This window comes from Tamandua tetradactyla, chromosome 2 (assembly GCF_023851605.1).
Source record: "Tamandua tetradactyla isolate mTamTet1 chromosome 2, mTamTet1.pri, whole genome shotgun sequence".
In the NCBI taxonomy this organism is placed as follows: domain Eukaryota; kingdom Metazoa; phylum Chordata; class Mammalia; order Pilosa; family Myrmecophagidae; genus Tamandua; species Tamandua tetradactyla.
In genome coordinates, this window is record NC_135328.1 from 129,155,370 (window position 1) to 129,182,886 (window position 27,517).

The window sequence follows — 27,517 nt, forward strand, 5'->3', positions numbered from 1 at the left end:
GCTATTCCATATTGAAATTCCACTAAACCCATATGTATTAAAAACGCTGCAGAAGCATATGCATTACTCTTAATTTCTATGACTTTGAAGGATTTTAACATTTTAAAGTGCCAGTGATTTTAAGTGTTTTCAGGTTGAAAAAAGCATATAAGCAAAAGAAATGCTTTAAGATCTATTGGGACTGATTTGAAATGTTAGGCTCAGACATGAGAATACAGTAATACATTAGCCGTACTTAAATTAAAATAGTTTATTAGCTTTTCTTTTAATATAAACATGAGAAAGAAAACCACTATAGGTTGTAGCATTCTTTTCAAAATACAATTGCAATCAATACTAAAATCTCCAGGCTCCAAACTCCATAAAGCAATGTTTTTTGAGGTGGTACACTGTAATACTTTATATATGATTATTTATGTCTCTATTCTTTAAAAATGATGGAACTACAGCACTCAATATGAAGTGAAGTATTGCAATACTGAAAGTAGTTCTAATACAGAAATGCTGTTTTTAGGCAAAATTCCTACATGTACATTTGATAAGGCAGGAGAAAAGAGATTTCAGAGTTGACAATGATAATGTAAAAAAAAAATTTCAAATGTAGGTGACACTGTTATCATCAATCTCTTAAAATTACTTATTCCCTACTCTTTAAAGCTGAAATCAGGGTTCCTATAGAGTGTGTAAGTTTCCTCTTTAAACTCCAGGACTTCATATAAGATGACTACAGATAGCTTAATGTACCTGTTTCCTAATTATCCACCACTAACAGGGTCCAGTTTCTTTCTTTTTGGGGGGGGTCCAATTTCTTTTATTACATGTGAATTTCATTGCTCTTCATAATCTCCTTTTACCAAATCTAGAGAAAAGAAACTTAGGTGATTAAAACAGATGAACGGTGCACAGCCTTGCAAAGGACTATTTTAAAAACAGGAAAGCCCTTCTATGGAGATTACAGGTGTTTCAAAGTCTTGGTGCAATTTCAAGCTTTGATACTAGTAGAGTATCAAAGTAGAAGTATAAGTGCTACAAAACTTACAAAACATCATTTGAAAGTTTACTTAAATTTGTTTTAAACTTACGTAGTTTTGTAAATTTTTAGTATTAAGCTTTTAATTTTAATTTTTTGTTTCAATGTCTGCCATCTTCAAGAAGTCCTGAAACACAAAATTAAAATTGAAAACATACTCAGAATTCACAAAACTAAGTGTTTTGTGAATTTTGAGTATTAAGCTTTTAATTTTAATTTTTTGTTTCAATGTCTGCCATCTTCAAGAAGTCCTGAAACACAAAATTAAAATTGAAAACGTACTCAGAATTCACAAAACTAAGTGTTTTGTGAATTTTGAGTATGAAGCTTTTAATTTTAATTTTTTGTTTCAATGTCTGCCATCTTCAAGAAGTCCTGAAACACAAAATTAAAATTGAAAACGTACTCAGAATTCACAAAACTAAGTGTTTTGTGAATTTTGAGTATGAAGCTTTTAATTTTAATTTTTTGTTTCAATGTCTGCCATCTTCAAGAAGCCCTGAAATAAAAAATTAAAATTGAAAACGGACTCAGAATTCACAAAACCAAGTAAGTATAAAAGAAACGAAAACTTTCAGATGTGTTTTTTAAAGGTTTGTTTGCATTTATACTTATGCTGCAGTGCCTGGGGCGCCCAAAAGGCACTTTATAAAAGCTTAGACCTGCATCAAGACTTTCAGATACTTTGTATCTCATTATGTGCTTGTTATCATTGGATCACCATGTTGGTTGGAAATATTAACTAGATTTTAACAAATAAGAGGAAATTATCTTAACTAGATTTTAACAAATAAGAGGAAATTATCTTAACTAGATTTTAACAAATAAGAAGAAATTATCTTAACTAGATTTCAACAAATAAGAGGTGAGACGCAAGCACTATTAGAGTTCACAAGAAATGAAGTGTGGACATAGCAGATGTAGATAATCAATAACTGATACTTTCTCTGTTGATAACCCAACATGCTGAAATGGTAATAAGTAGTGCTTGGAAGGAATTTCAGTACATGCTATCCAGCAGCTTTTTTGTTTAAGTTGACTGCCAATGACTAGCAGCTTCAGTGATACAGTAGGGAGGATGAACCTTTCAGCACCTAACAATGCTAGTCTCTGCTGCCAAGTTGTTTTTATAGTTGTTTTATAGTTGGTTTTATAGTTGTTAAGAGTCCCATGTTTTAATAGTAATACTGCATTAATTTTAAAGGCATATGCAACAATATCGGGGTGGGTGGTTGGGGCAGGAAAAATAGGAAAAACATAAAAGTTATATGGTTAGTGTCTTTAAAATTTAAGTTATTAATTAAAAAAACCACACATTGTTCACAGCTACTGCCTAGACAGTAAGCAAACATCTGTGTGTGGGTTGGGAGCTTTCACTTTGGAGTGGTTTTCATAACTCTGTTTACATTAGAAAGGACAGAAGAGTGTTACATTGACAAGGTTGCGTTCTTTCCTATACAGTGTAGTCTTCGCTGTCCACGAGTCTCTTGAATTTGAATTTGATGTCTTTTCCTTAGATGAAAATATTAACTTTGCTGGTTTTTGAGCAGGAGTGGTGACGTTTCTCCAGTCTTTGTAGATGAGGGGTTTTATGATGTTATAACCCCTCATTTCTCTCTTTAAGAGAGGATGGCATTAGAGCGCTGAATAACGATGAAATCATCAGCGCTGAAAGACCGTCTCAGAGCAGCTCTATATAAACATGCGTATTTGTCTTCACATAATCTGGAAATGACCTAGGAAAAAGTCAATCAAATAGAATATAGGTACAAGAATTAAAAAATGCGTTTAAAAAAGGTTCCAATCTTAAAAGGAATCACCAATGATGAGCCACATATGGAGAGTCTATTAGAGTTCATACATAATTACTGCTACTTTGGCTATCTGAGATCTACATGTTAGGTTCTGAGAAAGCTACTTCCTGCCAATTCACTAAGACACAGAGTAATACAGATTGAGGGCTATGATTAGATTGGCAGAGCAAACAGAAACTTTCTCTACTGGAGAGGTCTAAGACTGAAGCACCAAAAGATATTATTTCACTTGCACTTTAATTACGGTAGAAAAATGTATCACTCTAAAGTACCTTCCAAGGTACCACAGAAAGTGTGAATTTTAAGAATGTGTCCATTTCAGTTATAATTTTGCTGTATTCACACCAAAAATCATAAGCCATAATATTGCCACGTCCTCGGTAAATTACCATTTCCATTAAACCCATGCACTCTGTACATCTAATATTTGAAACACTTACATGTTATACCTTCTAAATATAAAGGTATAAATATATACCTTCTATATAGACCTATATTTAGAAGGTATAACATGTTGTAAAACATGAATTTATAAACTGAGATAAAGGCAGTCAAGAGTAATAAATAAATTATATACGTAAGTATAACCAGGGAAACAATCCTATGGGTTATGTAGAAGGGTAGAGGTTCAAAAGGAAAACTATTAAAAACATTAAATTTCATTAGAAATATTGAGTTACAGTCAGAAGAGATAATAATATCTATCATTTTTGAAATGTGGATCCTTGTATAAATCATAAAAGACACAGGAAATATGACTCCAAAGGGTTAATAAGATCCTCAATGTGTTAATTTAAAAACTTTCTATTTTCCTAATCACTTCTTAATATTATTAATGATTTAGTGTCAGATGTGTAAGATCCTCAATGTGTTAATTTAAAAACTTTCTATTTCCCTAATCACGTCTTAATATTATTAATGATTTAGTGTCAGATGTAGGCTTTGGTGGCTGAGTGAGAACCCAGCTTAGTGACTTCAACACCTTACCTCTAGATTTTGTGCTCTTTCTTTGCTAAGAGGAGCAAACAGAAAATTCCTATCGTTGTCACCGGCTAGGGAACGAAGGCCAAAGTAGTACTTGACATAAACACTGTCAGGAACATCAATATCAAACTGTAGTAGCTCCAAACAATGAATTGCTATCTCAAGCCTAGGGAAGGAAGGATATAACAAAATAACAAGACAATTTTTAGACAATTGGACTAGCTTCAAAAGTATCATTGAGCTACTAGGATAGCTCTAAATTCTGTTTTGAAACAAATAAAGGCTACCCAGCTGGAGTAACACACTCATGTTCAGACAAGGCACAGCTATTTGTGGTCCTTTCTGCGTCCCAGCACTCTGAGTTTGGGACGTAGGGGAAAAGGTCACAGCCCTCTTATGCTCTCGTGCTGCTGACTCGGGGGCTCATTCTTCAGAGTTCCATTAGTGCGGCTGTACGATTCATACTCTACACTCACTCACAAGGCCCACTACAGTGATCAGATGAAAGGAATGATTTCTGCTGTTTATTAGCTCTGAAGAACTTGCAGACATTTCCACCGGGCTGATAACAGGAAGGGGCTTATTGAAGTAGAGAAGCACCAACAAAAGGAGTGGGCACATCACCACGGCAACAAATGGATCCATCCAGAGGTACTGATTATCTCTGAGGAGGGAAAAACTCTTGAGGCAACAAGGATTCATCTCAAATAAATATATAAATAAACAAACAAGCTGTATTCGATGGGGAAGGGGCTCCCCTCCCCCTGCCCCACTGCAAGGGGCTATGCCAAAGGGCATAATGCAAGTCTCTGCCCACCTTAATTTCACTAAGTTGAGAAACTGTCACTTTGGCAGGACAGAATATTCTATTTTTAAATTCTGGAAGGCAGAAAGATCAAAGATGTTTTGACTAGACTAAATCCATTTTACAACAGGCCCTTTGGCAAAGCACTGGATGTAAAAACTTAGTGTTTCTCCTGTGTTGGGAGGGAAACCCCAAGATGCTGAGCATGCACCAGTCCTCTGCAGAGCATGGCACAAACACATATGCAGTCACCGTTTAGTAAGTGGGAAAGGAAAATTCGAGGAGCAGTCCTTTGCCAAGTGTTCAAGTAAATGAAATCAGAGTACATCTTACCTTCACAGTAATCACATTAGGGAGTGTCTAAAAATTGTCTAAAAATGATAAATACCTAAAAAAGCATGCTAGAGGCTTTATTTCTGGCTTTTAATATGTTTTAATATTTTATCCACTGGATAGGTCAACAAATGCTCAATGTTCTACTGCATGGAGAGCAGTGAGAGTAAGAGCGGAGATGTTGTTTCTCATTTGAACTTAAAACCCAACTGAACCTGCCACCAAGATTAATCTGTTCATATTTCCGTAAGTCTATAGAAATGGAAATCACTTTGCTTTGATAATCAGCTAATCAGGACTCAATTTACTACAGAAATAAATACACTTCACTATGCCTGTTATAGTTTCTCCACTAATAAATTTTAATTGTGCAGAAATACAGTACTTCATAGGATTAACATGTCTATTAATAGAGGTTTAATCATTGAAGGAAAGCATTATTCCTACAGAATATGCATCTTCTGGGTTTTGTTTTGTTTTGTTTTTTAAATGGCTAGATGGCTGAACAGCAAACCATTTATAGGCACAGCCAACTTTCTGACTAGAAGCTGTTCAATTTAACTTCTTTTGAAGGGAGATATATTCTAAGAAAGCATATAGATGGAAAGTTTTAACAAAAATCTGATAGAACTGGTTTTAAAACTTTTCAGTTTTAAAACAGACTCAATTGTAGTCAACAGCAGAGGGACAAAATAAATGTATATGAAATACCTTGTTTTAACGCTGTCCACTTTCTGAAGATCATGAACAAAAGCAGCCTGCTACAAATAGAGCTGCTTCCTGGTGTTTCTTATCATACACAAAAAGCATTGTTTAAGACTAATCTTGTAGCTAGATTCTGCCACTACTCCCTGGGACAATCTACATGTTTCCCTGCACACTCTCTGATACTGTAACAAGAGCCAGAGGCCCAGCCAGCTTAGTTTCAGGTTTTGAGAAAGTATCAGCCACCATCATGGCAGGGGTAGTGCTCCTGTTTATGAGTTTTCCTTCCTTTGAGGGACCAATTTGAAGATTGATAACAGCAGTGATCAAAGTCAAAGTAGCTTCGGCAACTTCCAAAAAGTACTTCCGCTCATTTCAAATCCATGGTGGAGACGTCCTTTGTCACCCCACCCTTTGCTAAGTAAGATGGCCAGCAATATAACAATGACCATTTAGTTTACACTATTATCGAAGTGGTCCTTTTCACAAAACCCCATTCTAACAGCAATCAACATTTGCTGGCTCCCCTTCAGAAGTATCCTCGCTTCAGTTTCAAATATGTATAGCTTGGTAATTCTGAATAACACTGAGTGAGGTCACTAAAACACAACCTTGGCCTTTTCTGCCAGGATTTTAATCTCCCTATACTGCTCATTCTAATCAAGAGGTGCTCTCATTTCCCTAAATGCCACCCACAAAGAACATTTTCCCCAACAAGTAGGCATGCTGAAAGTCTGCTGGAAACACCTCTGACTCATCCTGCCTACTACCTTCCAGGTCCTTTCCAGTGGCAGGATGGCCACGCTGGCCAGGTTGGAAGCCCTCATTAGGTTTGGTTTTCTGTCCCATGTCAGCGTGCGTGCAGTCTTAGAGTAGCCATATTACTAACCAAGGGACCTCACACTCTCAGGCTCAAGACCCCACAAAGTGCTGTTATGAATGGCTGAGTACCCCAGGAATCTCTTCAACATGAGCACTGGTTTCTCAAACTGCCTGAGAAAGGAGTTTCCAGTTTCCATAAGACCTACTTATTAACACATGAAACACTCCCAATAGGGAAGGAGACAGGAAAACATGAGTTCTGAAGCTTTTACATTTGGCTAATTTTGTTTCACACCAAGGAGTGCCCATCTTATATCATGGTTTCTGCAACAACAGATCCTCAGATAAAGAAAAAGGGGGGTGGGGGAAGACAGCAAAACCAAATATAAAATGTGTGACTCAGATTAAAGCTGTAACTTCAATAGTCCAGGGGCCACCTAATTCCTTGACAGTAGTCAAACACTTACTTCAAACGCCAGGGGCGAACCTCTTAAAACTGGACTGCGACTGGTAGAAAGCTTTAAAAATGCTGTAAAGATATTTATTGTACTATGCTGTAAGCTTTATCTATCAGAAACCACCAGAAAAAAAACTTATCAAAAGCAGATTATTACACCAACACATCAGTAACTACCAATTAATGATGTAAAATATGAATTTGGACCACAGCTGGAAAGAAAGAAGTACGTACTTTTATGCGTATTTCAGTTCTCTGCACGTTACCTTTAAAAATATTTCTTAAAATGCAAACTTTATGAGAGCAAATGAGGTATTGGAAAATGGTTAGAAAATTCACCCAAACCTTATGAACTCACATGTTCTCAACTGTAAGGCCCTGGAGGATCTTGCAGTCCACCTTCCATGCAGCCTGATTGTCCCAGACCCTGGAGGCAAGAAGAATGGCTCCCAAAACAATTCTTCTCCAGGTAGCGGGACAAAGGTCGATCTCAGCATAAGTTAAAAGCCTTTCTAAGTAAACCTGCAAAAGTAGAGCACTGGTCTTTGATTTTAGTTCAGTTTAAGTGCCATGACAAGAACTATTATGAATGGTAGATGTTTGGACTAAGAAATGCCTTTTATTCTTCCCTTCTATAGAGACTGCTCAGTCCACCTGAGCAAGAGGCCAGATCACAATTGAGGCAGCTCCCTCTGCTGACCACTCTGCCCATGTAAATTTCCAGCCCAATTCTGGTCATGGGAATGACTGGACATCTCAGCAAAGGTCATCCTGAAGCACTGTATTATCTTCACACTCAGAAAGGGCAGCATATCCCAGCCCAGGGTGGGGAGCCTGCCTGTGCAATGTGCCACACCTGGCTGGTAGTTAACTGGTGATTTCACAGGTAGGTAATGTTTGAATATGTAAAGCCTGAGTGGTGATCCTGAGTATGTTTTTATCTTCTTCTGCTCACAGTAACAGTTTTGTGTACTAGCTTGCAGAAAAGAACTGGTGACCGAGAGCCTCCCAGTGGCTGCTGTGCAGCACAGCATGACAGGCAGCCATGCACAGTGCGCGCTTGAGGCCAGTCTGGACAACTGGAAGAGTCCTGCACTCAGTGCCTTTCCAAGAACACACAATCTGCAGCTTAATCAATTCCCATCGATTTACAAGGCAGCACAGAGCCACCAGTCTCTTCCTTCTGGGACTCTAAAACCTGACAGTTGGTGAGATGATTCAGACATTATTTTACATGTAGGGAATATTCATCAAACATTGCATGTTCTTAGATTCTGCTTCCATTCTCCCAAAAACTTGAAGCTCTCTAAGAACCTTTCTCACAGAACTCAACTTTCTACTTTATAGGAGTTAAGTAGAAGCATTTCAACAAAACTGGCAATCCTTCGAGCTCCTGTCACCTTAACTGGCATGTTTGCTATGTACTGATACTCCCTTATACCATTTGCTACCCCCCCGCAGTGATCAATGGAAGAGATTTATTTTTTCCTACTGAAGACTCAAGTCTTGTGTCAATGTACTTGATCCTACCCATGCCCACTTCTGCAGAAAAATGCTCCCCAAATGATCACATCTCCTCACAAAGAATTTCTCCTCTGCCAAAGAATTTTCTCAGGATGAACCTATTTCTCATCCCAACCTTCAGGATGCATCCTTTCATTCTGTTCACGGTGTCATGCCCTGATGCAGTTCTCCTCTCCCATCCTCACCTCAACTCACTGCAGTCCGCACCCTGCTGCTCACTGTCTTCAAGCTTTTCTCACCATGGCCAGTGGCGCCCTCGCACGTACACACCAGAGCCTTTCACCCAACTCCGCATTCCCCGCGTCTTCCCGAGTAACACCAATGACACTAACACTCACCTAGCTGCCATGACTTAACGTGACTCATCCCACTCCAATCTGACAGCAATTCCTATCAATTCTACCTTCAGCAAGAAGCTGACCACTCAACGAGGGACAGAAGTCCCAGAATGAGCTGAGACTCAGCATCAAGGGATTGAGAAAACCTTCTCAACCAAAAGGGGGAAGAGTGAAATGAGACAAAGTGTCAATGGCTGAGAGATTCCAAACAGAGTCGAGAGGTTGTCCTGGAGGTTATTCTTATGCCTTAAGTAGATATCACGTTATTCAAGATGCAGTGGAGAGGCTGGGGGGAGCTACTTGAAAATGTGGAACTGTGTCCCAGTAGCCATGTCTCTTGAAGATGATTGAATAATGATATAGCTTTCACAATATGACTGTGGGATTGTGAAAACCTTGTGTCTGATGCTCCTTTTATCTACTATGTCAACAGACCAGTTCAACAGACCAGTAGAACATATGGAATAAAAATAAATAATAGGGGGGGAACAAATGTTAAATTTAGTTTGAAATGCTAGTGATCAATGAAAGGGAGGGGATAAGGGGTATGGTATGTATAATTTTTTTTCTGTTTTCATTTTCTTTCTTTTTCTGAATAGATGCAAATTTTCCAAGAAATGATCATGATGATGAATATGCAACTATGTGACGATATTGTGAATTACTGCTTATATATGTAGAATGGAATGATCAAAATAGGAATGTCTGCGTTTGCTTCGTGTTTTGGGGATTAAAAAAAATTAAATTAAAAAATTAAAATAAAAAAAGAAGCTGACCACTGCCTAGCTCCTTCTATATGTAATGCAGGATCGCCTTTTTCAAAGTGCTACCTCTTTAGAGAGACTCTTCCTGATCATTCTACCTAAAATTAACTCTTCTAAACACTCCTTATCCCTTAGTCCTGTTTTATCTTCTGGTTCTTTATCATTATCTGAAATATCCATCTTTTAAAAAATACTCATTTAAAAAGAAAAACTTGTCTTCTTTACTGGAATATAAGCTCCATAAAGGCAAGAAACTTTGTTCAATCTGTTTCTCTAACTCTAGTGGCAGAGAATAGGTACTCAGTGAGAACTGAAGGAATGAGCAACTTCTCAGCAGCCTTTAGCATTTGACCACAACTTTCTTGAATTTCTCTTAACTTGGTTCCTCTTTTATTATGCTCTCCTGGTTCTTCTACAACTGTAGCCACTCCTCTAAGAACTTGCCCCTAAAATATTGATAGTCCCTGCACATCCATCTTCTGTCCACTTTTCATTCTACACACTTTCTCTGCATCTGAAGAGTTACTCTTAATTCCCTACCATTAACTCCGATTCATGCTCCGGGCCCATATATACAAGTTATTACTAGACATTGCTATTCTGCTACCTCACAGGTACATCAAGCTTAATGGGTTTAAAATGAACTCCCTTCCAAACCCAGATGCTCTCCTACATGAATTACCTTTTTTTTAGGTATGGAAGTACCATTCTTGCCTCTCTCTCTAGCATATGCTAAGCATTCCAAATGGCTTGCTGCTCCATGAAAAGACCTGTGTCTGATCCAAAATCCATAGAGGGGTTTCTATTTTAAATGCCTTGTCTCCTAAATTCTACTTGGAGAGATAAAGGAGTAGGTGCTGACGTAAGTACTCTTTCCCTCCAAACCATGCACTTAACTTTCCTCTGCAAGTTTTCTGTAGAAAGAATTTAAAAAATCCCAACCACCTCTCACTTAAATAGAATTTATTATTTAAAATGGTAAACTCTTATAACTGACTAGCAAAGCTTGCCCATGAACTACTACTACTGACACTCCACTCTTGGGTAACTTCATGGAAATGAACAGTGATGGATTAACACCCATCAGGATATACCTATAAACTGCTGGGGGAATACAACCTGGAACTCATCTCAGACCTACACTGAATTCATCTCTGCCTCTGGAGCAGGTTGTTTTGTTACTGCTCCCCACCCTGACCCCATCAGGACACCCACATGCACCCATGTACACGTCTGTATGCACTGCATGTGCATGTTTCTGGGCGGGGTGGGGTATGGGGTGGAAGAGATCAGAAATCTCTCTTGCTGCCTTTAATAGCTATTGTTTTGCAGGTTTCTCTTAATAATGTTCTGATAATTTCAGGAGCTTACTTTTATATGAAAAACAGGACTGCATCATGGTGTACAAGCAGAAATTTCTAAAGATGCTTTATAACAAAAGAATTAATTATCTTACCAAAGTCACTATTGCACATTCAGCTGTTAGCCGCACAGCTCTGAAAATAGTCTGAACAAATGTGTAAACAAATCTGTACTGAGGATCATGCTTAAAATATTCCTCTGGAATCTTTACTGGCTGAAAGAAGGAAAAATGTACTATAAGTAACCACTGAAGAAAAATTCTTAAGTATTTTTATGATAGCAACCTTCAAACTTATGTCAATGTGTCCTTTAAAATAATTTTGATTGGGGGACATGCCTTTAAATCCTTTAAATATAAACAATGAACAATAAAACCAGTGAATCAATACCCTCCCACCAGTCATTAAAGGAAAATACAGGCACAAGCTTAGAAAAATTACAGTGTTCCTTTCCATTTTCCTCCCACAGAGGAAATTTAAGAAATTTATAAGCTCAGAAATCTTATTTATCATCATATCTCATACTCATTTGCAACAAACGCTGCAAAAACTTGGAACCATAAGGCTCTAAGGTGACAATGTTCAATATAGGAGCCATATGTGGCTACTTGAGTCCTGGAAATGTGGCTAGTGTGACTGAAGAAATGAATTCTTAACTCTAAGTAATTCTAATTAATCTAAATAGTTGTAAAACTTTTCACATAGATGTTACATATTTGTTAGGTTTACTTTTAAGCATTTTGCTCGTTTGATGCTGTTAAAAATAATCTTTTCTGTTGTTTGAGCTCACTGTTTATCAAAACTGCAACTAAGCTCATACTGTATCATATCTCCTATTCAACAACCCATTTATAAAATGATAGCGATACAGTGTGGGGTGGGGAAGAACTTAAAGGAAGATGATTTTGATCTCAAGCTTCAGTGTTTTTCCTCTAGTAATTATTCACAAAGCTAATCAGCATGAAATAACATGAGGGAAAAATACAATCTTAACAAAGCTGACACTTACCATGAGCGGATGTGATCTCTCATCAAAAAAATCCAGGGACCTATCTGCATCTCTATAAAATAACAATGTGCATTAAAAACATTAAGTCACGAAATGTTACTATCTTAGCTAAAAGTTGAATGAAACGTTTAACCTCCAACAGAGCAAACAGTTTTTCAAATTCTTCTCCTGGATCTTGGCCTCAAAAGTTTCCTTTTTACTCACTACAACCATGTACTGTGAAATTTTTTTGACCGTAACTAGCCAACGTTTAAATACTTCTCTAAAGTAAACAAATTTATTTTCACTCCTTTCACCTCACGTTGGAACACACAAGAAATTTTACAAAGCTGCAGTAGTGGGCAAAATTCTTTATAAATCAGTTCAAAAATGAAATTCAGATTTCCCTGGGTTTTTCTCTTTAGTTCTCTATATTGTATTCCTATCATGTATTTCTTCTTATCTCTGCTAAGTACCTTAAATTTAAAACACCTTAATATCATCCTCAATGGGGAAAAATTGAAAACTTTCCCCCTAAGATCAGGAACAAGACAAGCATGTCCATTATCACCACTATTATTCAACATCGCGTTGGAGGTTCTAGCCAGAGCAATTAGACAAGAAAAAGAAATACAAGGCATCAAAATTGGAAAGGAAGAAGTAAAACTATCACTGTTTGCAGACAATATGATACTATACGTCGAAAACCCGGAAAAATCCACAAAAAAACTACTAGAGCTAATAAATGAGTACAGCAAAGTAGCAGGTTACAAGATCAACATTCAAAAATCTGTAGCATTTCTATACACGAGCAATGAACAAGCTGAGGGGGAAATCAAGGAACGAATCCCATTTACAATTGCAACTAAAAGAATAAAATACCTAGGAATAAATTTAACTAAAGAGACAAAAAACCTATACAAAGAAAACTACAAAAAACTGTTAAAAGAAATCACAGAAGACCTGAATAGATGGAAGGGCATACCATGTTCATGGATTGGAAGACTAAATATAGTTAAGATGTCAATCGTACCTAAACTGATTTACAGATTCAATGCAATACCAATCAAAATCCCAACGACTTATTTTTTGGAAATAGAAAAACCAATAAGCAAATTTATCTGTAAGGGCAGGGTGCCCCAAATTGCTAAAAGTATCTTGAGGAAAAAAACCGAAGCTGGAGGTCTCACGCTGCTGGACTTTAAGGCATAGTATGAAGCCACAGTCGTCAAAACAGCATGGTACTGACATAAAGATAGATATATCGACCAATGGAATCGAATAGAGTGCTCAGATATAGACCCTCTCATCTATGGACATTTGATCTTTGATAAGGCAGTCAAGCCAACTCACCTGGGACAGAACAGTCTCTTCAATAAATGGTGCCTAGAGAACTGGATATCCATATGCAAAAGAATGAAAGAGGACCCGTATCTCACACCCTATGCAAAAGTTAACTCAAAATGGATCAAAGATTTAAACATTAGGTCTAAGACCATAAAACAGTTAGAGGAAAATGTAGGGAGATATCTTATGAAACTTACAATTGGAGGCAGTTTTATGGACCTTAAACCTAAAGCAAGAGCACTGAAGAAAGAAAGAAATAAATGGGAGCTCCTCAAAATTAAACACTTTTGTGCATCAAAGAACTTCATCAAGAAAGTAGAAAGACAGCCTACACAATGGGAGACAATATTTGGAAATGACATATCAGATAAAGGTCTAGTATCCAGAATTTATAAAGAGATTGTTCAACTTAACAACAAAAAGACAGCCAACCCAATTACAAAATGGGAAAAAGACTTGAATAGACACCTCTCAGAGGAGGAAATACAAATGGCCAAAAGGCACATGAAGAGATGCTCAATGTCCCTGGCCATTAGAGAAATGCAAATCAAAACCACAATGAGATATCATCTCACACCCACCAGAATGGCCATTATCAACAAAACAAAAAATGACAAGTACTGGAGAGGATGCGGAGAAAGAGGCACACTTATCCACTGTTGGTGGGAATGTCAAATGGTGCAACCACTGTGGAAGGCAGTTTGGTGGTTCCTCAAAAAACTGAATATAGAATTGCCATACGACCCAGCAGTACCATTGCTAGGTATCTACTCAAAGGACTTAAGGGCAAAGACACAAACGGACATTTGCACACCAATGTTTATAGTAGCATTATTTACAATTCCAAAGAGATGGAAACAGCCAAAATGTCCATCAACAGACGAGTGGCTAAACAAACTGTGGTATATACATACGATGGAATATTATGCAGCTTTAAGACAGAATAAACTTATGAAGCATGTAATAACATGGATGGACCTAGAGAACATTATGCTGAGTGAGACTAGCCAAAAACTAAAGGACAAATACTGTATGGTCCCAATGATGTGAATCGACATTCGAGAATAAACTTGGAATATGTCATTGGTAACAGAGACCATCAGGAGTTAGAAACGGTAAGATAATGGGTAATTGGAGCTGAAGGGTTACAGACTGTGCAACAGGACTAGATACAAAAACTCAAAAATGGACAGCACAATACTGTCTAATTGTAATGTAATTATGTTAAAACACTGAATGAAGCTGCATCTGTGCTATAGTGTTTTGTTTGTTTGTGTCTTTTGTTTTTTCTTTTTCCTTTTTTATATATATATATATTTTATTATTTTTTTCTCTATATCAACATTCTATATCTTTTTCTGTGGTTTTGCTAGTTCTTTTCCTAAATAGATGCAAATGTACTAAAAAATGATCATCATACATCTATGTGATGATATTAAGAATTACTGATTGCATATGTAGAATGGAATGATTTCTAAATGTTGTGTTAATTTTTTTTTCTAATTAATAAAAAAAATTTAAAACACCTTTTTATTTTAAAAGAGGCCTATCTTTTAATTTTAAGGTTCACCATGCTAATACATCGTGCTCATGTAAACCAGTGGTTCTCAAAGTGTGGTCGGCAGGCTCATGGGGATTCCCCAAGTACCTTCAGCAAGCCTGTGAGGTCAAAACTATTATCATAATACTAAGGCATTACTTGCTTTTTCACTGTTTGACATTTGCTATCATTATATAAAAGCAAAAATGGGTAAACCTGTCAGTTCCTTAGCATGAATCAAGGCAGTGGTATCCACTGCACCACTGGTCATTCTATTTTTTGCTACCACACACCAGCAATTAAAAAAAAAAGCCAGCATCATTTAAGAACGTCTCTGATGAAGCGGCAAAAATTAAACTGTTATTAAATCCTGGCACTTTTAATATTTTGAGTGAACTGATGGAAAATAGATATAAATCTCTTCAGCACACTGGAGTATAGCTGCACTGAGGAAAAGCATCGTTTGACCTGACTGACTTGCAAGTTAAACGAGTTACCTTTTTGTTAAAAACAAAAATGTACATGAGAGCACGTGACAAACTGCATTCTCTCTAAAATGAACAGAACTAGCCTGTCATTTCAAGAAAAACAACTCAAGAATTTGCTGCCAATGATAAAATTCAAGCTTTCAAGCTAAAAGCCAGTATTTTGGAAAATATGTGTCTTCTACTGTGAGTTTAACAGCTTCTCAATACTTTTTAAATAAGACTGGTGGTGATACTAACAAAGGTGAGTTTTTGGCTGTATAATGAAATATACATCTTCCAAATGATCAATGTATATTATAAGCTCATGTATGGGTAACATATCCATTCAACATACAAGACAGACTATGTTAATGTAAGGCTCACTGATGTGGTTTAAAATTCCACTGAAACTAATTAAAGAAATTATCACTATAGAATTTTGGTGTAGTATCTAAGAATATCCACAATTATCCTAAGGCTTTTAAAATTCACCTTTTTTCAACTACTTAATCTACACAAAGCTGTGTTTTCTTCATATTGTTTCTTCAAAACAACAGAATGCAAATGACTGAAGGCAGAAGTAGATATGAGAATACAGCTGTCTTTTATTAAGGTAAACATTAAAGAGATTTACAAAAAATTTAAATCAATGATGTACTTTTCAGTCACATTTTTTGTTGTGAAAAAAAGACTTTTCAGGGAAAATATTTATGTTTACACAGTGCTTCTCAGCCAGGGGTAATTTTGTCTCCCAAAGGGGGACACTTCTTCATCATTTGGCTATGTCTGGAGACATTTTGGGTTATCACAAGGGGTGAGAGGACAGGCACTACTGGCATTTCATGGACGTTGCTAAAAATCCTAAAGTGCACAGGGCAGCCCCCCACAACAAAATCTTATAGTGCTGAGGATGAGAAACCCTGTATTAGCATACAATGGACTTAAACTTTTAAACTCTCAATTTTAATTTTTAATGCAGTATATATTAATATAATCCACATAAATAAATGATCATTGGGGTCCCTCAATAATTCAAGAGATAAAAGCATCCCAAGGAGGAAAAAAACCCCCAAATGAATCACTTCAATGCTGCAATAATATTGAATATTTACAGCTTACTCCAATAATAGCCACAGATATTACCTAACACTAAATTTGATATCATGCAAAATAATTAGCTAAAATAACAAGGCAGGTTTTAAAAGAGCTCACCTGTACTTTATGCGGTAGTATATTGCTAAGGTCACACTGTGGAGGGAAAAATATATATAATTGTAAAAAAAAGATATTTTTTAGACCTAAAGACATTAAAAAGTAAGGGGGATGAGGGGTGGTTAGAGATCTTCCCAGTGGTCCTGAAATACTGAACGTATGAGTACCATATGGGTACTTTTCCCCTTATTTTAGTTCTTTGGTGTTTAACAAAAACAGAAGAACCAAAATGCTAGGCTATATTTGGTTACAAGACATGTTTCTGCTGATTATTATAATATATGAATTCTGTTTTCCCTGTCATTTTCCTTTTACCCATGGTACTTTTCATCCCGTGAAGGTGTAGTTATTTGTATGCTTGTTTACATTTAGGCCACAAAATAGTTTTCATTTGTGGCTTTTTAGATGGTAGACTGTGTTTTCAACTGATTTAGCACATTATCCACCTACCTACACCCATTTTCCATTATTTTTATAAAAGTAATTAATGAATGTGATTTATACCAAATCATTTAAACTCACCTTTGTATAATTAGAAAATTTATTAGCAAATATAAGTACTCATAAAATTGATTGGTCTAGCTATCCTGAAATAAAGCAGTGCTAGCAACACAGCATAATACTATGCAACATAATATTCATGGCAAGTGTTCTCAAATTAGTTTAAATGAAATAGTGATGAACAGACACAACTCCTCAGAGTCTATATTATTGCATTCCTAAGTTATCCACAACTGTTGAGTACTAGGGAAAAAAGGTGCTCTCTCCAGTAAATGTATGTTTCCATTGGCACTCAGTTTCTAAAATGAAGCTGAAAATAACTGAGGGAAGGCAAATCTGAATTTTAAAGTACATCCATAGACTATTAGCATGCACAAAAAGCTTCCATTACTTTGAAAATGTTCTTAAGGAGGTTAGACAAATAACATTAGTATCAAAGATGGATACTTCTATAGTGCTTCAAATAGATTTGTCTCAAAGATAATCTTTAAATCACAAAATTTGAAGTTAAATGCTGAAAAGGACCACCAAACCTTAGATGCCATTTAATCCAACAACCCATCTATAAAAGATAAGGGAACTAATGCTTAAAGCTAACTTGTCTGAGGTTCCCCTAACAGCCAGAAGCAGTTCTCTTTCTACTGCACTCAAACTAATTAGGCTGTGGTTCTTAAACTTCGCTGTACACTGGAATCACCTGGGAATCTTTAAAAACTGCCTGACTTCCACTTCCAGTCAATTCTGATTTCATTAACTGGCACTGGATGTGACTTGGGCATCAGGGTTTTCGTTTTGTTAAAAGCTCCCCAAGTGATTCCAATGTGCAGAAAAGTTGGGGGAACCAGTGAGGTTAGTTAGATTCGAATGACCTGGGGTGTTTCTGTCCATATAATTATGCCTCACATCCTTCCCTAGCTTATCAAAAGGTGTCTGACTATACAGGATTACTGGGGGTGGGGGGGGGGGGGCGCAGGCTGAATTCCATGTGTTTGCAGACACATTTTGAAGATTGTTGCATATGATTCTAATATAGTTCGCCTATCCTTGTTGCATACGATTCTAATATGGCTCGCCTATCCCATTGAAAGCACCATGATAACATTTTCAACATCCTTCCTAAGAGCCAATTTTCCCTATTAATTTGCTCATAAAACCTTTACTCCACCAACAGTGAATGTTATGAATGATCATTTTTAAAACTTATTTAAAGCAAATGAAAACTATACTTCCCAAGTAAACTTCTAAAAATTAGACTATTTACACTGGAAAAACACCATGAAACCTATTTGCTTGAGAAAGGTTAATATTTCAGACTACTTTTGAATTGTACACTGAGATATCTGAATTCTCTGAATTCAAAAGAAACTAGAGCTTCTATTCAAAGTACATTCTGGTTTTTAGTCAAGGATTTATGGTCTTGGCTGAACAAAAACATTCAATGATTACTGGATAATATATACCAAAGCTGAGGGCTTTAGATAGAGGAGTCAAGGTTCAGTTTTTGCTGTTGTAGTATTACAAGTGAGAGAGGAAATAATCATAATTGTCAACTTGATTTTTTACTTAAAGTTGATAATTACTTGATAATTAAATTAGCAAAAAAGCTGATACATTAGAAACAAAATTAAGTTTATAAGCTAAATGTGTTTTTTAAGGTTGAAAAATAAAATTAGAGGTAAAATGTAGAGGAAATCTACATTGGTATCTTGAGGAGATAAATATTCCCTGGACAATCCCAATAGTCAGAACATGTTGCACACATTAAAAAAAAATAAGCTTGCAAGGTTATTGTGGGATGTTTTGAAAATGCATCTCTGATTGTGGACTCTGAGGTGATCCTAGAAATTAGGGAATAGTTTCTTATCAATATACTATTCAAGTCTCATTAAGCCCAAACCTGAGCATGACTATGTTTCCAAAAAAAAAACCCTTCATTAATCTCTATGATTTTCTTGAATATGGATTGATACAGTGTCTTGAACAGATATATATGCATTAAAACCTCAGCTGAACACATTTTACCATAAAGAAATTAAGCTTGAAAATTTATTTTTCTTTTTCTTCTTTTCTGGCATGGGCAGGCACTAGGACTCGAACCCGTGTCTCCAGCATGGCAGGCGAGAACTCTGCCTGCTGAGCCACCAAAAATTTATTCTTGTAAGGCTGGTTTGATAATATTTACTCTTTTGGGAAACAAGAAAGGAGAACTGAATTTTCATAGAGAAACACTGCAGGGAAAAAAACGTACAAAGGAGAAATCTGACAAAATTCCATTCAGTTTAAGTGCAGATACAGCATCGTGCCAGTAGGGGACAAGCTGTCCCTTCTTCCAAGAGGAGATTCCAAAGTAGTGCATATTTAAGCCTGTAACTCATACTTATTTTTTCTAGAAACATCCAACTAAAAAGCACCTCCTTCAACAATGTATTAACATAAATGCATCAAATAAAGAGGGGCACCTTGTCTAGGATTCCTTTTTTGGTAACTGACTTCCCAATTTCACCAGGTACTCTAAAGGGAAATTGAAAATTCATTTTTTAGGTCCTTGAAATCAGTATAAAGTTGACATCAGGTTCTTAAACTGATCACTGGAATGGACAATCAATGACTGAAGTTCCCAGGTATGGCTTGGAGGCTTTTAGCATACGGGGGTCTGTCACTCAGCCCTTGGCAACCTAGATGTACTCACCATTTTATTGTGGTTCTAAGATTAGGCTGGCTGACTGTGCTGTCATCTAGAAATATTGTTGAGCATGAGCTATACTTTTTAGTAAACTGCCCTGGAGATACCTGAAGGGGAAGGGAAATAGAAGAAAATGTCACAGTAAGTTAAATCTATTAAAGTGTGTTTTCCTTGGTTAAAATATCAAACGATAAAGAGTTAAGGTATTTCTTACCCTCCATAAACGGCCTGAGCGTGATATCATGTGTGGCTATATGGGAAACCCATTGGAAAACTCTAGCTTCAACAGATGCTTTCTGATGGATTCTAAAATGTTGCCTTTGATATGGTACTTATAATTAAGCCTGGCAAGCATCTATTACAAATTGCCTTTATAACAGCATAAAAAGTTTTAGAGTAAGATTTCAGTTTTTTTTCCTTAAGTAATGAAACAGAACTGCAAGTTTTCTATTTCTACTATTCATTTACGCAATAAAATGTAATGCCTTAAATAAAATTGACATGAGAACATGTCACCGCAGTGAATGAAAGCCAGAAATAAACATATTAGTTCAGGAGACTTGATGAAACATGCAATGTTTTAAGGTTCAGACGCTGGGTGTACCAAGGCTGCTCTGTCACTAACAAGGTAGGGTCCATATGTCTCTGTGGGCCTCAGTTTCCTTATTTGGAGGACATGAGTATTGCTTTAAAATTTTCTCACATCCAAACACTAGGAAACAAAAAACTTGGAATTTAGTTTTAACTTCGTGTTTAAATAAGACTGTTATTACATTACTTAAGTGATAATCCCAGAGAATATTTTCCGCTCATTTGAAATTTTTCATCAATTTATTTTCCTGCCTTGCTCATGTTGCTCTCTGCAATGTGTTTTCCCTCGTCCTTGTCCTGGCAAGTTTGACACTATCTACCTTCCAAGACACCTTTACCAGCATTTACTTGCCATATATCTATGTTACCACTTGTTACGTAACAGTTGTTTACAGGGTTCCCCCTCGTAACACAATAAGTTTCTCCAGGGAAGAGGACTCTTACTGCCCCTATCTCCATCTGCCAAGCACAGAATCTGGATGAATTAAGGGTTCAACAAGTGTTATAATTTGGAAGGTTAATCTTACTACAGATGCCAGTTAGTGAGAACTTATCTGCAGTGGATTTATGGGAAAGGTGAGAATGAATCTGTTGGGCCATTTAGAGAATTATCTTTAAAACACTTTAGAAGGATCCATTTATTTGTGACAAGCACAAGAATACACCAATAGTCAAATAGTAAAATAATCTTAACTATGTTAAGACAATTCTCTTCCTTAACTATTATAAAATACCAAATCTCAGGAACTATAAAAAATAGAAAGTAACAGCATTCTTTAAAAACACGGAATAACAATGATTTTAATGCTTGCATTTTACCAATTCAGATAAGCCTTCCTTCCTTTTGTTAATAAAAAATATTTTTTGCCAGGCTTTCACACTCTCTCATCAGTTTCCCCGACAAGTACATGAAAGGCAGAGCGGGGAAAAATCTGCTTTTTAAAGCACAGAACATTAAACAATTGCCAGTAGCCAGTATTTGGAAATATCCATATTCCAAATAGCCAGCATATAAAACACCCTTTTCCTTGTTTCTGATGCTTTACTGAAAATCAACTTAATCTTTATTAACAAAAAGTCTCAGGTGTAATATTTTTGAAAAGTATTACTATTTGGAGGACTAAATTTTCCTTCAAGCCAGAGGTTTCTAAACAATGCCTAACCTTCAAAATGTTCCTTAAGCTATTCAGTTAATGTGTAATTTACTTTTTATAACCTCAGAAACAAATATAGCATGAAAAACAAGTGTCAATTCTTCAAATACTTTTTACTAAGTGGAAAATATATTTCCTAAGGTCACTACTATTAGGAGGTAACATGACCTAACAAAAGTCAATTCTGACCAAAACCCTACATGTAGAAGGATTAAAAAGAATAAGGAGGAAGTAACACCAAAATATAGACTAGCTAGTGTCAAATATAGAGCTTTGGGTGATATCTTCTCCCATTTCCTTCTTATTTTATTTCTTTTTTCTATTATGAATGTTTATTGACTTATCTGGAAAATATTAGAGTTAAAACATTTACAGATTTTAATAAGGCATGGTTTCACCACCCTATGGGGCTCATTTAGTTAGTCAGCTTTTTAGGGTCTACTGGCTAGGCCCAGCCAAAGAAATGCTGAACACTTCCCTGTCAGTCCAGGCCTACTTTAAACTTATTTTTAAAGACAAGATTGAAAAATTATCCACTCCAGAGAAACGGCTGTTGCTGCCTTTTCTGTTTTTAACCAGACTATTTACAAATTTCAAGTTGACCAAAAAAGATGGAATGCAGAGACTCTCTGCTGTTCTCTACACAGCAGGGGATGTACCACTCACTTCTAACTTTTCAAACTTTTCTATGTCAACAGCCTCTGTGAACCAAGGCTAAGGCATCTGGATGGCAGAATTCAGGCTGGCAGAATTAAGCCTCTGAGCAGAGTCTGGACGTGACTGCCAGTAGGTTACTTCAAAACTTCCCTTCATGGTGCTTGAGAATTTAATAATTATCCTCTAAAGTCTTATTACCACTTATTACCATTGCTGACACAATCTCAATAAACTATACCAGCAAACATAAGGATATAAAAGGTAAATACCTTTTAAAACAAACATACAAACAGCAAAACACTACTGCAATTTAGTGTTCATAGGCATTTTGGTTATCTCATTAGAATAGATGAGGAAAAAACAGCATTTATCGTATTTTGTTCACTCAATAAAAATGGATGGAATTTTACAATCTTTACAAGAAAGGAAAGGGGGTACCTAGTAGACTTATGGTTACATGGTAAAGACTAAAAAATATCACACCTAGTTGTCTGGCACATCACAACCCAAACTTTACCATCAAAATTTTAAGTATCAGCTGAAATCCTGCCCCCTTCTCACTGTGCTTGCTGTCTCATTTTAACCCATGAAAAAAAAAAAAACTGAAGTTTCCATTCCACGCACCCCCCCCACCCCCCGCCTTTTCTACAAGAAAAGTTTTGGAGAAGTTATTTAAGAATTAATTTTTAATTAACTTAAAATTTCTAACACTTTATACATTAATGAAATGAATCACTGCATCTATATTGCCCATTAATTGGGACAATATGGCAAGGTGTCTGGTTTGAAGAATCTTAGCAGCAAAGTATAATACCAATTATTATTATAACAAAAAAGTGATCTGAACATCCTTAAACATACTGAATTAAACTTATATCTACATTTTAGATATAGGTCCTAAGTTTGGGTTAAACATGGTAGACTATGGACAAATTTATTTCCTCTCCCTCCTGAAATCTCATTAGAATTAAAGGATTTTTTTTTAAGTTACATATTCATAAGACTAAAGATGAGGAGACAGGATAAACGGCAGACCATTCTTTATTATGTTTGAAAAATGAAAAGTAGATAAAGGAGTGATAACTGACTTGGCAGAGAAGAGGAAGCAGAGCCATGCTGCCTACAGAGTGACTCTTATGGGAAGAAACCAGGCAGTGTCATGCAGGACCCCAGGCAGGCTCAGGGCACTGAGGCACAAGGTCCTTCAGAAGGCAGGGTGAAGCAGGAAACAAAAGACAAGAAAGAGCAGTTGTGCCATCTCATTAGAATCTAGATGCTTATTCTCTAGAGATTGTGTGAGGTTTTCTGGGCAGAGACACCTATGATAAAACTAAATGCTTACAACAAAGGAATGACAGAATATAACAGAACTCTTCAAAATAGGATAAACTAAAGCATTTAATAGAAGGATTAGAGTATAAAGTCAAGGAAAGTTTCAGAATGTAGAGAGAAAAGGCAAAACAAAAAACAGAAGGGAAAAAAATTAAGAGGTCTAATACCTGAATAATAGAATGACCGGGGGAGGGGGACGGACATAGAAAATGTCAAATGCCAAAGAAGAGACTGGGATGGGGGAAGGGGTCACAAAACACATTTTTATTTGAGGTATCATACAATGACAACTTATTTTAAATCAACACTGTGAGAAGACAAGAGAAAACATTTTCATAATTGTAAAAATTAGATTCAACCTAGAACTCTATACTGTTACCAAATAGGAGGGGTTTCAGGCTAGATTGCTAAAAACTTCCACTTTTGTGCACTGTCCCAGAAAAATGTGCTCCAATAAGCATTACAAGACAGGGAATCATGGGACCTAGGACACAGGATCCAACACACAAGAGCAGTTAAATGAAATCCCAGATGACTTCAAAGGGACATCCCAGGAAAAGAGGCACAGAGCAGGTCTAGGGAAAACCAACCAGTACTGAAGCAGGACAACAGAAGGCTGGGGAAGGCTGTCTCCAAGAAAAAAAATGGAATAGATGCGTTATATTTAATAAAAAATATTTTTGACAAACGTGACAAAAGTTACACCCGGGGTAAATAGCTGTTAAAAAACAGGTAAGTGAATATAGTCAAGAAATTAATTCCACCAAAAAGTGGAGTATCTATGAAATCAGGGAGATGAGGTTAAGGAGCAACTATACTGGATGAGTGAAAGACAATGCTGGCTAGGAAAAAGGGATTATCGTAGAGGAGAAGTGCTCAGATTTGAGAAATATTTGAGATACAATCAGCAAGACTTCAGGAGAAAAAAAGAACGGTTGTACAAGGAGGAGACACAGAATACTGTGTGATTCAGCAGTGATCAATATTTGCATAGTCGTAATAATGCAAACACTGATAACAGAGTTAATTAAAATGTGATGTATGTTGACAGAATGGTGAGAGGGAAATAAGGTCACGGGAGATAGAGGTGTGTTTCTCACTTAATGTGAAAATAAGTCAATAGAAAATGCAAAAGACTGACTTAGCTATTAGACTTTCGTTACTCTGGTTAAAAAATAAGATTAAAAATTAAGGCAGTTTAAACCACAGACTATAGTTAATAGTACAATTGTTAAAATGCATTATCATCAGTTGTGATAAATATTCCACACCAATGAAGGCATTAACAATAGGGTGATTATGGGAATCCTGTATTTTATGCACGATTTTTCTATAAACCCAGAACTTCTCTAATAAAAAAAATTAAGACAGCTCTTTATACCACAATCATGTGGTTGAAAACTAACTTTAAAGCCTTCTAGAAACCTCTTTAAAATGGGCAGTTCTTAAACGAAGAACTCTCCTAAATAAATCTGATACTTAGCAAAATAGAAGCAATTTAAAAAATCCACAAAGTGCTCCATGCTAACAATATTGGGTATACTGTATTTATTAGGAATCACAGCAGACACAATTTTAATTCAAACTAATAATTGCTCACTTAACTTTTCAATTGTTTACTTACATGGTTTAAATGGTTGCTCTTCCTCTTTTCTTCCACTAAGAATAAAAAAAGTTAACTGATCAATTCTGATATACATGCCATAGAAAAATAAAGTAGCAGCTAATAATATGATGAATTACCAATATGCAAAAAAGATAAAAGTTCTATTTAAAAAAATAATTTCCAACAAAGTTTTAAATTTAAATCATCCAGCAAGATGAGCCCCCTCACAGTAAAAATCTAAAAAACAAGCTTTACTTTGTGACCTAACAGATATATTAGTTAAAATGAAAGAATCTCAAAAACAAATTGGGCCAGGTGGAAATTTTAGCTAATAAAAAGTTTACCTGTTGCATAGCTGAACCACTACCCAATAGAATTTTCTGATTCTACATTTAAACATAGCTTACTTTAATTATCAGAATCTAACAGCTGACAGCTCTAAGAACCAGTTTCTGGCCAGACAATACTCTCTAGATCCACCAAAATCCCTGAAAGCATTTACTGGTAATCTACTAAAATATTATGCTACAAAATAAATAAATGGATCTTACAGAATTAGAAAGTAACCCAACCTATTCTGAAGAATAAAAACACCAAAAAGTCCTGGCCTCTGCCTTGTTTCCCACACTGCCACCTCCTCTAAGCCGGGCAGGCATCATAGGCATGTCCTCCTTACACACAGAGACAGAGGGGAACGGGATAGTTTTTCCTTAAAAGCTTCCACTCTCTATGCCAGTAACCCGTGGCTCTATAAGAAACTGAGAATTACAGGCATCTAAACCAGAAATGATTGGAAAGACAGGCAAAGTACAAAAAACTATCAAACCCAAGTTAGAAATCTTCCCCCCACCTATTCTTTACTGTGCTGCACTACTTCAATTACTAGAAAACCATCACTTCCTATATTCCTGCTGTTGTAATCCACTGAAAAACTTGGACACAATAACTCTTTAGCAAAGAAACTAGATACAACATTAAGGAACAACAAACAGGAGTGCAGAAAAACCTGTAGTTCTGATTTTTCCTAAAGAAGCAGGACATAGCAAATTTACACTCATCCACACACTGATGCTAGTGTTTAGGATAATACCATTGGGAGTGTTTGCTCTGACGCACCCTGAAATCCACTAATCTGTGCTGTGTACAGCATTGCATGAAGATGAGAAAATCTAGCTAGTTTAAAGGTTCTAAGCAGCATAAATACAAATGTGAGATAGAATCCTGTTTAAGATATGGACAAAATCGCAGATACAATCCCCAAAGTTAAAATATTTTTTTGATTTGTTCAAATGAAAACCTAACTGTAATATAAATCCTAGTCATTCTAAAATATGTGCTCTTCAGGGCAAAGGCAAAAGGGCAAAAGGGCAAAGTAGTATGGAATAGTAAGTATAAATTCATGACCACTTCTAAATCATGCATCCAATTAATTGTGTACATAAAAAAGAGGCAAATATATGTGACCAGACTCTGTGTTCTCCTCACTGATTACTAAAGGGAAGTACATATTCATTTACTGAGACAAGTGGATATATGAAAAAGTGAAGATTTTAAAGAGTGTATGAGTTCTTCAAAGTAAACATTTTCTATAATACCTACCACAAAACAAAAACTGAGTTCTCAACCTTTTCCTCAAAAAAATATTGTTGTCTTACCATCCATCTGAGATTTGCTCAGGAAAATGGTGCTTGCCCTCGGATGGTCACAAGGGTTGGATTTCACAGCTAACTCTGTAAAGGAACAACAGAAAAAGGTGTGGTAATTTAGTTGAGTAGAAAATAACACTTAAAAAAAGGTACACATCAATTTTAATCACTCAATAGTTTTGGGAAGAGTCTTTAATAATGACATATAAAGGAAACAAAGGCAATAATAAAAGAAAAATTTGAGAAACTGCAAAACTGTAGGATCTCTCCATATATGTGGAATAAAATCAGACTACGTGAGACAATGTGATACAGCTTTCAGATGAAATACGTGCATATCCTCTCCTCTCCTTATCAAACAGAAATCCATCACCCTCCTCTACTGCTGATATTATTAGCATATTCCAGCAATAGTGCCAAGAAGCACGTGATGTCATTAGCCAATTACTGGCAGATTCCAACTCAGTAATATCCAATATACCAACAACCAAAAGAATTGTTTTGGCAAACATTCACAGATATTCAAATGGTTAATTCTAACACCATTCACAAACTAACTCATTTAGTTAACTGGTTTGTTTGGTGGGGGTACTCATCATGGCAGGTTTAACAGGATTGTATAAGAAAAGTTCGATGTTCTAATCTATAGGAACACTACCACGTGAGAAAATTGTGATTTTAGCCTTCAACTTTTTTATTGTGATATTTTCATGCACCATTACAGTCCATCCAAAGTATAAAATCAGTGGCTTACAATATCACCCCATAGTTGATCATCCCAAGAGTTCTGTCCCATATTGCCAGGGAGATTTACACCCCTGGGAGTCATGTCCCACATGCGGGGTGGGGGTGGGGG

At 36.2% G+C, this 27,517-nt stretch overlaps 1 protein-coding gene across 1 annotated transcript; it reads right to left on the reverse strand.

Annotated features, from left to right (window-relative positions):
* Positions 1-211: 211 nt before the first annotated feature.
* Positions 212-27,517, reverse strand: LOC143673846 (cyclin-Y-like protein 1). Its single transcript, XM_077148859.1, has 9 exons — positions 26,671-27,517; positions 25,034-25,068; positions 19,682-19,782; positions 16,492-16,527; positions 11,947-11,998; positions 11,033-11,152; positions 7,309-7,472; positions 3,832-3,994; positions 212-2,766 (listed from the first exon to the last, which is right to left on the reverse strand). The coding sequence occupies exons 1-9, from the start codon at positions 26,675-26,677 to the stop codon at positions 2,650-2,652; spliced, it is 795 nt and encodes a 264-aa protein (XP_077004974.1). The 5' UTR covers positions 26,678-27,517; the 3' UTR covers positions 212-2,649.

Bases quoted from the DNA above. Each gene is read 5' to 3' on its own strand.
- LOC143673846 (XM_077148859.1), bottom strand. The intron at 16,528-19,681 runs GTGAGTACATCT...TTCCCTCCACAG, and splicing joins CTTAGAACCACAATAAAATG to TGTGACCTTAGCAATATACT. The intron at 2,767-3,831 runs GTAAGGTGTTGA...ACTTTTTCCTAG, and splicing joins AAAGAGCACAAAATCTAGAG to GTCATTTCCAGATTATGTGA.